We start from the raw sequence: 13,197 nt of genomic DNA on the forward strand, positions 1-13,197 counted from the left end.
CCCACTCTCTCACCTGCTGTGCCCCGAAACATGAAAGAAAGAATCACGGGATCATAAGGATTAATAAAATAACTGTCTCTGTTAACAATATTGACAGGAGGTATAAGGATAATTTGTCTGATGTGGGACCAACAGCTTAACTAACTGCTTAAATCTTTTTTTTAAGGGCAATTCATTCATTTATTGTTTAAAGATTGCAAGACAACATCTGAATTTTTGTAGCACAATTTAAATGTTTTACAGAGTAAAACAGAGTATAAGCATAGTATAATAGCAAAAACAATTAGTTTCCAGTAATATCTATATCTCTATTCAGAATTAAGTCTTCCACAGACATGTAACCTGGAAACAAAAGCCTGTTACAATAAGCAAAGCTTCAACGGAGTGGCTACTTTTCGGGCCAGGGAAAGGTTCATCCCTATAGGAGGATGATGTGCTATGTAAAATGGCTGCAAGGTCACAGCCTTGAGGGCGTTGGAAGTCTAGTATCCTATTCCACATTAAGTAGTTCGGGGAACTTCAAACGTCCGTTCATCTGCAACCAAGCTGGCAACCTTTAACTGCTATTTCAAGCAGGTAAGAAATAAATGAAAAGAAATCCCTACATTGATGTTCCTTGATTTACACTGTTAAATGGTTCATTAACATGTAATTCTGGCTAAGAATTACATTTGAGACTCCTTGCTCAGATTTTGGTTAACAGTACAAATCTTTCAGAAATTCATGTTTTCATTAATCAATAATTTGTCAGCTAGGATACGTTCAGGCATCAGCTGCAACTTCAAAATAGGTGCACTGCCTCAGCGCTTTGGAAAGACATAATCTAAAACACTACTAGCAGACAAAATATCTGTTACTAGACAGCATGTGTGCAGGACAGCAAGACAAAAACATATTCATATGTGCCACGGACCAGCCTCAGAAAGAGGATTTCACCGCTCCGGGTCAGAAGGGACGGGGTAAGGAACTGAAGTAGCACCGACGAATGGGGTCAGAAGGACCAAGACAACTGATGGTTGCAAGGCAAGTTTTATTATGCTACAGTTGCAGATTATATAGACTAGAAAAGGGAAGGTTGCCAGACGGTGGTTTACATTATCTAATAACTGTCTCGGCTCAAGGTTAACTTCCCTGGGAGAAAACCCATAAACCCAGAATCATCCAAAATAACCTGCACGTGCAGGGTGGAGACAGATTTGCTTGTCTCATTTTACATTCTTTTTGATTTCTGGGCCCTGGTGATTTATCTCCCATGGAATGGAACAAGGAGGGGAACAAGTAGGGACAGTCCCTTCGAGCAGCGGCGGCATGCCTGGCATGTGTGTAACCTGCTCTCAAGGCTGACTGCTTCCCACAGGTCCCCCTTTTTTATTTTTTAAGCTTTGCTGCAAAATAATTCCATGAACCTTAGTGCCGAGAGTAGTATACTGTTGCATCAGGATACGAAACAGACATGAGAAGATTATTATCAATAATAGGCAAATTATGGCCAGGGTAATAAATCCTGACAACCCTCTAGTAATCCACGACTAAGGGTTTAACCACTTTAAATGATCCAGTAAAGTTTGAATTACATCTTCTGGTGAAATATCATCAAGATGTGCATTTTGTATATCCTGAATTTCAGCATTTAATTTCTTAAGATCAAGACTAATATTATCTGACCAAACACTCAGCAGATGCATTTTTACTTCTTCCCATTCCCAAACACAGTCATTGTACTTGTAAGGAATAACACAAATCCACGTATACTTTGCATGACAAGCTAAACGCATCCTCAATTTTAATGCTGCCATCTGATCTCCAATCCTCAAAATTGCGTTTTTAAATTCATCTAACGTGTTATTAATCTGTAAATCTATGTGACTTTGTAAAGATTAAGCAAGACTGGTATTTTGAGATAATTGATTAGCAAAGTGAGCATGATTAATACTCTGTGAAAGAGCAAGACAGGCAGTAGCCGCGGTAGCAGACAGAGCAGCCAAGGCAAGTAAACTTACTATTAGCCACCCAATAAAGCGTCTCCTTCTCTGAAAGGCTTTGGAGAGTTCCACCCATGCCTGTACTCCAGTATCTTCATACCAAGGTTCTCTCAGATGTACAGGCACCATAACATATATGGGTTGCCTTAGTATAAGCACAGATTGTGTTCCTGCAGAAGGGAACATACAACTGCTAAAAATACAATGAACGCAGCTAATATTATATCCTCCTTTGGAAGAATTACCAATGTTAATAGAACCAATTAAAAGTGTATATGAAGGAGCAACACAAGTTATAACAGGTGTATTGGAATAAGTTAGAGCTAGTTTCCATATATCCCAGTTCTTTTGAAATGTGATAAACCTATCTATGATGGGAATAGAAGAGATAAGAATTGACCCCTTGGTATGATCTGTAGTACACCATATTTGGTTATTATTCCAAGATGCATTGCAACATTCAAAATTGGATCCAGCAAAGTTAATGGTCATAAAAGGAGGAAATTGAGTTTTTGATTTTCTGTTAAGAATAGTAACCTTATGTCCAACTATAAGTATCCCTTGTCCTCCAAGTAAATGCTTCATACAGAAATAATTTCCTGAATCTTCACCTGGAACCTTGGCTATAGTAATAGCGGAATCCCAAAGTGGTGAGGCATATGAGATTCGACCTCTAATATTAATAGCTTGCCCATTTGTATACTAAATGATGGTATCCTTAAGATCCTCTCATAGGCTGGTAGCCGGGCCTGTAAGAGTAATGTTGGTTCCTGTAAAATGAAGGTTCATGAAAGCAAAACAGTGTAATAAATGAGTGATAACATGTTTAGTAGCTTCTTGGGTCTGTGCTGTAGCACAGAGGAAACCAGAATAAGTATCAATAGTGACATGAACAAATTGTAATTTCCCAAAAGACGGGATATGAGTAACATCCATTTGCCATAAATTACTAGGTAATAATCCACGAGGATTAACACCATAATTTGGAACAGGAAGGTGAGGTAAGCACTGTGGGCATTGCTTAACAATTTGTCGGGCGGCTTCATGAGTAAGGGAAAATGCTTTGTGTAACGTAGCCTCTGACTGATGGTGTAAAGCATGCGATTGCTGTGCTGCTTGTGAAGCAGTTTGATCATAACTTACCATAATATGAGGGTGTCCAGGACATGGACCATGAGTATCAACAGTATGAAGATAATGAATGCAATACCTTAGCCATTCTTGACAGCATGACGAACGGAAAGGAGGAGGATGGTAAATTGGGATATGTCCTGCTTTAGGGAAAAGAGATTGAGGAGGAAGAGTAACTTTAACTTTATTTTTGGGAGGAAAACGCACAGGATAAAGATCACGTGTAGATCGAGTTAAAACATCTGCAGTCGCATTAAGTTTAGACAATGGACCAGGCAAGTTAGAATGAGCACGGATATGCAGAGCTGCAACACGACCAACGTGGGAACCAATAAGCTGTTGAAGCAAACGAAAAGAGGATGATAATTCAGGGTCATTAGTATGTCCTCTGGTCGCAGTCTCCAGAAGAAATAATAAGCTGATAAGATATTTACTATCAGAAAACAAATTAAAAGATATAGAAGGCAAATGTTTAAAAGCCATAATGACAGCATACAGTTCAACACGTTGAGCTGAAGTCAAGGAAGTTTGTTTAATGAGTTTGGTTCCGTCGTCAATGATTACAGTAGCCACTCCTGAAGAAGAACCGTCTGTAAAAACCAAAGGTACATGAGGAATAGGCTGTTGCCTAATTATAGAAGGAAAGATATAACAGTTAAGTTTGTCGAATTGGATCAATTTATCAGCAGGGTAATGGCATTCCAAGGTACCTGAAAATCCTGCAAGAGCAAGACCCCATTCATTACTATGTTGAAAAAGCCAATTTTGTTGACTAACTGAATAAGGGATAATAATTTGAGAAGGTTCTATACCCAGAAGTTGTAAGCATCTAGTTCTACCTTGCATTATTAGCTTACTACTAAGTTCAAAATAAGGGTTAATAACCTTAGAGGATGTAGTTTTCCTATGAATCCATTCAATAATTCCAACAGTTTGCCATAAGATGGCAGTAGGCACATGAGGTGTTGGACAAGCAATTAAAGAAATTGGCAGGTGAGTATGCATTCGAGTTAATTGTTCAGAGATGATAGCTCTATTAACTATTTGTAAAGCTTGAAGTGCTTCTGGAGTCATAGAGCATGAAGTAGAAGGATCTGAGTCACCTTTAAGAATATCAAACAAAGGCTCTAATTGAGCAGTAGTAAGTTTTAAGGAAGGCCTTGGCCAATTAATATCTCCAAGTAATTTTTGAAAATCCTTTAATGTTTTTAAATTATCAACTCGAATTTGCAGTTTTTGAGGCCTAATGGTAGTGTTATCAATATATTTTCCCAAATAGAAAAATGGAGATTGTCTTTGAATTTTTTCTGAGGCAATGACCAAGCCGAATGATTGTAAGGATTGTTGTAAAAATTGAAAAGCAGTCTCTAATAAAGAAATATTATCTGTGGCTAAAAGTATATCATCCATATAATGTATGAGATATAACGTTGGAAACCTTTTTCTCACAGGAGTTAAGGCCTGAGCCACATAGTTTTGGCATAATGTAGGACTATTTGCCATGCCCTGAGGCAATACTTTCCATTGAAATCTCCTCATGGGTTCCTTAAAATTTAAGGGAGGCAAGCTAAAAGCAAAATGTTTTCTATCTTCAGGAAACAAAGGAATAGTGAAAAAAACAATCTTTTAAATCTATAACTAAAAGATGATAATTGTGTGGTATGGCTGTTGGAGAGGGTAGGTCTGCTTGAAGAGCTCCCATTATTAGCATAGTTTTATTAACAGCTCTTAGATCCGGTAATAACCTATATTTTCCAGATTTTTTCTTGGTAATAAAAATAGGAGTATTCCAAGGACTATTGGAAATTTCTAAATGCCCTAATTGTTCCAGTACTAATTGTTCTGCAGCTTCTAATTTCTCCTTTGTGGGGGGCCATTGTCCACCCATACAGGGTCATCACTCAGCCAAGTAATTGGATCAGCAGTGAGTGGAGGAGAATCCAAGGCCCCTAAGAAAAACATAAACCTTGTCTATCATTTTTTTATTTTCACATCAATAGGATAGACAGTTCCTTGTTGATTTGTCCCCAGTCCTTTTGTGGGAAGAAATCCTTGATCCAACATCATATTAGAGACTTGAGAATTTGGACTATAAAGTAATACTCCCATTTCTTTTAATATATCTCGGCCCCAGAGGTTTAAAGGCAGCCTAGGCAAAACATAAGGCTGGAAGTATCCTGAATGGCCCTCACTATCTTGCCATAATAATAACTGACTACTTTGCATAGGAGAAGAACTCTGTCCTATTCCTTGAAGTTCTGTAATAGTAGGACTAACGGGCCAATGTTTATGCCAGTGAATCTGTGTCATAACAGAGACATCAGCTCCAGTGTCTAACAAACCTGAAAAAACCTTTCCATTAATGGTTCATTTCCTTTCTGGACGTTCTTTCCCTATCTTCTGAATCCAGTAGGCAGCATTAGATGATCCAAAAGCCTTTGTGTCTCTCTTTTGATGTTGTAAAATTTGTCCATGAGGTACAAAGGGCAAAAGTAGCAATTGTGCAATTTTATCCCCAGGAGAAATCATTATTATATTTTTAATAGTTTGTGCCATGATTTTTATTTCTCCTTCGTAGTCACAATCTATGACTCCTGGCATAATAGTTAAACCCTTCATGGTGACGCTACTTCTTCCCAATAATAGTCCCATCAAACCCTTGGGTAAAAGTCCATAGATGCCCGTAGAGAAGGCCTGAGGACCCATTTCAGGAGTTAATACATATCGCGCAGAGGTACTGTGGTCCAGTCCTGCGCTTCCTGCTGTTTCTCTGGAGAGCAAAGATATTGTGTGTTTTTGTTTTTCGTTAATGTCTGATTGATAGTTTGAGGAGGATACACAGACATTGCCCCTATTATTTTTTGGGGCCAGGGAAGGCCCCGGGAGGAGTTTCCCGACAGTGGTGTTCCATCCTTGTGGGCCACTGAGCGACAATCTCGTGCCCAACGTTTTCCCCTATTGCATTTAGGGCATAAACCAGGGATTTTCTGACCATCTGGAGGGTTTTGAGTAGGGAAGGAAGGACCAGGGTTACAGGGAAAAGATCTACATTCTCCAGCAAAATGACCTGCCTTTCCGCATTTAAAACTAGTCTTTGTTCTCTTTGGATTGTTTTTAAACCCCACTTTAGTTAATGCTGCAGCCATAGCAGCACCCTGTATATAAGCAGGCCCAATGTCTGCACAAAGGCGAATATAATCCTTCAATGTTCCCCGTTTTCTCCAAGGTCGAATCGCAGCCTGACATGCATTATTAGCGTTTTCAAAAGCAAGTTGCTTAACTACAATTGTACCAGTGAGTCCATCCACAATGAGCCTCCCCACCGGCTGTAACAATCTATCTACAAAATTATCATATGGTTCATCAGGTCCCTGTCTAATTTTTGAAAGATCCTCAGTTTTGTGTGTAGAAGATAATTTCCTCCAGGCTTGTAATGCCAAATGATTTATTTGAGGATAAGCAACAAAGGGATAAGTTAATCGATCTTGTAAAGAAATATATGGTCCTTCCCCAATCAGCATATGATAATCAACTGGAATATCATGGGTAGCATTCTTTTCTGCTTGTTCAGCAGCCCGTTCATAAAAATCAAACTTCCATATTAAATAATCTCCACCATTTAAACAAGCTCATGCAATAGACTGCCAATCAGCAGGGGGAAGAGCTTCTCCTGTAATAGTGTCAACCATAGCAGTAGTAAAAGGAGCAGTGGGCCCATATTGAGCACAAGCAGATTTTAAATCTTTCAAAACTTTAAAAGGAAGAGCCTGATGCTCCCTAATAGCCTGTTGAGGATTATTAGGATCAGGTCTTTCCGTGACAGGACAACAGAAAATAGGATCTTCTCCTCGTTTTATTGCTGCTTGTACAGCACGTTGCAAGGGACTGAGCATTTTTACAGATGGAGAATTTTGAGGAAGACAGTCCTTACTAATTTGCAGCTTTTGCACTGACTTATCTATTATAGCCATTAGAAAATCATCCTCAGGATATTTCTCTCTTTTATGTTTAAAAGCCTCATCTGTTAAGTCAAAATGTTCCTCTTCATCTGAAATATTTAAATTAATTAGCTCTTTCGGTTTAGGAAGTGGCCACACAGTAGCTGATAATACAGGCTTTTCTTCTGTCAGAGGCTTATGTTTTTCTGACTTTACATTCAAATCAACACTATCATGAGAAGAACCTAAACATATTTTTATCAGATTCCACAAACTAAATGTAACAACAGCAGTATGAGTAGGCCCTCGAGACTCATAATAATTTTTTAAATCTTCTCCAACTTTCTGCCAGATTTCTATGTCACAGAGCCGCCATCAGGAAACCAGGGAGATACATCATGGATATGCTGCAAAAATTCAGTCAACTGTGAGGTAGAAACTTTATTACACCGAGCTTTAAGCATCAAAAGTAAAACCGGAGCAAATAATTCACGCTCCTTTGAGCCCTTTTGCCCCATCTTATTTTACTTCTGACTGTTGCCTTATGCCTCTATTAGTTTCACTTTTACTCGTGTCCACACATATTTTGCATAAGGGTTCTCTTACCTGCACTTTCTTTTTCTTTTCATTGGCTTCACGCTTCAGGTCCCTGTTCAGGTGCCACTTGCCGCGGACCAGCCTCAGAAAGAGGATTTCACCACCCAGGGTCAGAAGGGACGGGGTAAGGAACTGAAGTAACACCGACGAATGGGGTCAGAAGGACCAAGACAACTGATGGTTGCAAGGCAAGTTTTACTATGCTACAGTTGCAGATTACATAGACTAGAAAAGGGAAGGTTGCCAGACGGTGGTTTACATTATCTAATGACTGTCTCGGCTCAAGGTTAACTTCCCTGGGAGAAAACCCATAAACCCAGAATCATCCAAAATAACCTGCACGTGCAGGGTGGAGACAGCTTTGCTTGTCTCATTTTACATTCTTTCTGATTTCTGGGCCCTGGTGATTTATCTCCCGTGGAATGGAACAAGGAGGGGAACAAGTAGGGACAGTCCCTTCGAGCAGCGGCAGCATGCCTGGCATGTCCGTAGCCTGCTCTCAAGGCTGACTGCTTCCCACACATATGTTGGCTTGTTTAAGCCTCAAGCCCTCGATCCTTTGTTGAAATACAATAATTTCATTCCTATGGTTTTCAATACCAAAAACTCAACCTCCAGGAGGGCTAAAGTCTAATTTGTACTCCAAACCAAGTAGCAGTGCAGTTCGCTACTACTGAGGCTGAATCCATAAAGACTTCAAGACCACGACCAGAAGACAAGTTATTATATATAATACCCTAGAAGGCCTGAAACATAATTATCATATACATAGCTGGTCCTTCAGAGCTTTTTACCTATAACATGTTTTTTGATGAAAGTTATTTAATGTACTGGAGATAACTGTGACTTACTGATCAAATATTTGAATACTTATACTTACCTGGGATTTCATTTCTGCTGAAAGAAAAAGGAAGAACAGGACTCACCTAAAAAAAACAAACTTTAGAAATGAAAGTAAAAATCTTATCACACACTCTCACTTTTGGAAGCAGCATAGAGGGGCAGTCAACGGTAAAACACTGGTGAAATAGGTCAAAACTCTAGGCCAAAAATCCATTATTATTATCGTCAGTGACAGTACCACAACTGTGCCCTTCATAATTAATAAGCACTCCTAAGAATCTTCATTTGGCACCAGATGATGTGTTGAAGAGAAACACTCTGGGAGGTTGTGAATCACACTTGCTATTTTTTTTTTTTTTTAAGATCTTCAGTTACATATATTTTTTTTAATTTTATTTTATTTTTTTTCGCGGTATGCGGGCCTCTCACTGTTGTGGCCTCTCCCGTTGCGGAGCACAGGCTCCGGATGCGCAGGCCCAGCGGCCATGGCTCACGGGCCCAGCCGCTCCGCGGCATATGGGATCCTCCCAGACCGGGGCACGAACCCGTATCCCCTGCATTGGCAGGCGGACTCTCAACCACTGCGCCACCAGGGAGGCCCCACACTTGCTATTTGGTTAGCCAAGTTACAGGAGAATTTTTAAAGTGGGGGGAAGGGAAGAAGGAAACGGACCAGAAAAAGAATTGAAGCCATCATCTACAAACCAACAAAGCACTGAGACTTCCAAACGTTATGTCAGACACTAAAGTGACTGATATAGGCTCAAGTGGTTTATAAAACCTATAAAAAGACTACACCAGCAAAGTCCCCATTTATCGGTAGAGTTCAGAAACTAAAACAAGGAATATTTTAGCTTAAAACCTTATCTCAAGAGAATCATATACACTTCACATGAATAAAAATACCTGAAACCAAATATTTTTAAAAGCTCCAATACCCAAAATATAAAGAAAAAAATTAATTCAGAAGACTCAATCAATCCATGATAATCACAAAATGGCTGGGCAATCTCTATCTCCCTTCCACACTAACCATCCATCCCCTGGAAGACCAAGGGAGATCAGACCTTCCAGACTTACCTTCCAGACCCTCCAGACACCTGGCTGCTGCAAAATTCGATGGAGACTCCTTGTGGAACAGCCGTTTTGCATCTCTTGGGTCTCTCCCTATCGTGATCATGCAGGAAGCAAGTCTGGCTGTGCTATTTCTTATCATTGTCTGTCACCCATCTGCACCATGATATTGAAAAAGTAGTTCCCTTTCCCCCAGAAGGTTGAGGCTCAGCTACAGGGGTAATTCTCCTGGGCACACAGCCATTATTTAGGCCGACTCAGTGACTTCAACCGGCTTAATCATGTGATCAGGTTTGTTGCCAGCTGCATAATGCTCCCACATCTGTAGGTAGAGCCGCTCTAGTTCCATTGTGTATTGTTTGGTGTTGAACAGAGGGCTAGATGTTCTCTGCTTCCAGACTTTGCCACGAATTTTCTTCAGGTATTCGAGATCAGTTCCCAGTTTCACAGCTATCTCTTCATATTCTTGCCTATTTTTAGCAATCAGCTCAAGACAGCCTAAACAAGTGAGCTGGGAACCTGCAACTCGGGAAGCAAGAGTCTCTCCTGGCATAGTCACCATGGGGGTCCCTGCCCAAAGGACATCCATCCCTGTGGTGTGGCCATTACAGAGTGGAGTGTCCAAGCAGACATCAGCCAGCTGGCCTCTCCGAACATGTTCCTCTTTAGAAGCAACAGGTGAAAAAATGACACGGTTCGGGGGAAGGCCCACATTTTGTGTGTACTGTTGAATATTAGCTTCTCCTGCTGCTGGAAAACGCAACAGCCACAGTACACTATTGGGAACACGCTTCAGAATATTTGCCCACATCTGCAAAGTAGATGGGTCAATTTTGTATAACTGATTAAAGTTACAGTAGACAATGGCATCTTCTGGTAACCCGTACTGAGAACGTGTGGTTACAATAATGGTACGGGGAACCTCCTCTCCAGTGGCAGCCTTATTGTTGATCAGGGTAGTTGCCAGGCCATTGCTAATACTGAATCCATTCATTGTAATCTGAATTTGTCCTCTGTTAATCATTTCAATAACTGCTTCTGCAACAGTATTCATAGGAATGACAGGCATATTAAGAGCTGTATTACTGCTGTCTGCATTGTCTTCTCCATCAGGACATTTCATCTTGACTATTTGCACATCTGATAGACTATCAAGAAATGCTTGGAGGTCGATGCCGTTCAGCACAATCCGATTGTCATAAAGGTGCCCATTGGACTTAAAATCGATGACGGCTTTTTTCTTCAGGTGAGGGAACATATTAGCATGATCACCAATAAAGAATGTATGGGGCATATAAGCCAGTTTCTCGGAATACTGCTCAGCAACTTCAGCAGGTGACGTTTCCTGATCAGTGATGATATAATCCATGAAAAGCGCGCCACTAGTCCCAGGGTACTCCAGCCACATTGCCTGAATAGGAGCTGGCCTGAGAGCAAAGAGTTCATTTCGAGCACCCCTGGTATAACCATTCATATTTACAAGGATGTGTATACCATCTTGATGGATGTGATCTGCTGCTTTCCCATTGCATGGAATCTGAGAAAGATCAGTGAAATGATTGGCTTCTGCCATCACCTTCGCTCGGAAGTTTGTGCCATCATGTGGGCTCAGGGCATAACAGAATATCTCAAATTTATCAGGATTGTGCATGCCTGGAATAGACTGCATAAGGTGAGAAGTAGGATGATTCCCAAAGTCAGAACTCACGTATCCTACACACAGTCGACCATCACTGAGCTTCAAGTCTTTTGGATGTTCATACGGTGGTTTATGAAGGACACTTATATTAGCCAAGCAGAGGCTCCCATGCCTCTCAGCAATAGCCTTCCTGAAGCCATGAGGAAGAGGATAGAGCATACTATGATGAGGCTGCACAGAAGGCAACCTATTCTTCTCCAACTGGTCAGCCACAATGCTCACCAACTTCTTCATTCGCTCATCATAGTCTGTCCAATCACAGACAACCTGCAGGCAATGAGCCAAATTACAATAAGCGTCAGGAAAATCAGGTTGAAGCTTCAGAACACTGCGATAAGAAGCAATTGCTTCTGGAATATTCCCTGAATCCTGGTGCATGGAAGCCAGATTGCTGTGGGCATCCGCAAATGCAGGGTTGATCTGCACGGCACGAGTATAACACTGCAAGGCTCCCTGAACATCCTGCATCTCCCATAGAGTGTTTCCCATATTACAGTACGCATCAGCAAAGGTAGGACTGATTCGAATAGCCTCCTTATAATGCATCAGAGCTTCGTGCAGTTTTCCCTGCTGCTTCAATACACTTGCTAAATTTGAATGGGCATCAGCAAAGCCTGGGCAGAGCTCTAATGCTTTACGATACAAGCGAACTGCCTCTTCACTGTTTCCCTGTTCTCCTTTGATATTGGCTAGGTTATTCAGAGAGTCTGCATGGGTGGGACACAGCCGGAGAGCTGTATGATAACAATCTTCTGCTTCAGCAACACTGCCCTTCTCTTTGAGAGCGTTGGCTAGGTTGCAGTAAGCATCAGGGAAATGTGGTTGCAATTCAATAGCTCGCCTGTAGGTGTCTATTGCCAGATCCATCAGGCCTTGCTCATAGTATACACAAGCCAGGTTGCCATGTACCACTGCATGATTTGGACTCAAGCTTAGGGCACGAAGGTAAGCTGCCACAGCTCTGTCAAAAATCCGTGCCTCATTGAAGACATTTCCTAAATTGATATAAGCATCCAGAAAATTGGGGTCAAGGGTAACAGCCTTTTCAAAGTGATGAATTGCAAGCCAAATCTCCCCTTGTGCATTGAAAACACAGCCAAGATTACTCCAAGCTACTGCAAAGTTCGGTTGCATCTCAATTGCTTTCAAATAACATGCCTTGGCTTCTTCTAAGCCACCCAGGGCTTTGAGCAGGTTCCCCAGGTCACTGCGAACACAGTACAAAGAAGGATTGTACTGAAGAGCAGAGACGTAAGCTTGTACTGCCCCTTCCATGTCGCCTGCTGCTACCAAAGCGGCTGCCAGGTTAATATAACCATTGATGAAATCTGGTTTGAGACGCAATGCATGCTGGTAATGCTCAGTTGCTTCCTGCAACTGCCCTCTTTCCTTGTACACATTCCCCAAATTCGAATAGGCTTCTGCCAGAAGAGGGTTCTGTTTAATTGCCAGAGTACTAAAGTGGGCAGATCTGTCCAGCCTTCGACACTGGAAGTGTATAGATGAAAGTAATAAAAGTACACCAGTATTGCCTGGCTCTTGTCTCCAGAGCTGCATGCAGTGTCTCTCAGCTGTCTCAAAATCTCCTGCCTGATATTCTCGATGTGCCAGCTCAGCTAACCCTTGGAAGGAAAGCATACGTTTCGTTGGTTCTGTGCTGTCGGCCACGTTGCCCACGGAAGACGCCATCTGGAGCTTCTGGAGAGAGTGAAAAAAGGGGGTAATGGAGTCCCGCTGCCGCCACTACTGGCAAGAATGTTTCTAGTGGTAGCAAACACGAGCCCAGCAGCCGTACCACTGCTTTGGCATGCGTAAGCGGTGGCAACAGTTACAGGCACTGAACCATAGGAACTATGGTTGGCCATCTACCTCTCATGCTCTTGAAATCTTAATTCTTAACCCTGCCCTCTTCCACCATTTTTCTGCTAATCAG

General features: G+C 41.4%; 1 protein-coding gene across 1 annotated transcript; it reads right to left on the minus strand.

Moving 5' to 3' along the window:
* Nucleotides 1-9,812: 9,812 nt before the first annotated feature.
* Nucleotides 9,813-12,998, minus strand: LOC309801635 (UDP-N-acetylglucosamine--peptide N-acetylglucosaminyltransferase 110 kDa subunit-like; the record flags this gene model as incomplete). The annotated part of the gene is made up of 1 exon (XM_082646721.1): nucleotides 9,813-12,998. The coding sequence occupies exon 1, from the start codon at nucleotides 12,951-12,953 to the stop codon at nucleotides 9,813-9,815; it is 3,141 nt and encodes a 1,046-aa protein (XP_082502847.1). The 5' UTR covers nucleotides 12,954-12,998.
* Nucleotides 12,999-13,197: the final 199 nt, after the last annotated feature.

Source organism: Mesoplodon mirus (genome assembly GCF_964341445.2).
Source record: "Mesoplodon mirus genome assembly, contig: SUPER_3_unloc_15, whole genome shotgun sequence".
In the NCBI taxonomy this organism is placed as follows: domain Eukaryota; kingdom Metazoa; phylum Chordata; class Mammalia; order Artiodactyla; family Ziphiidae; genus Mesoplodon; species Mesoplodon mirus.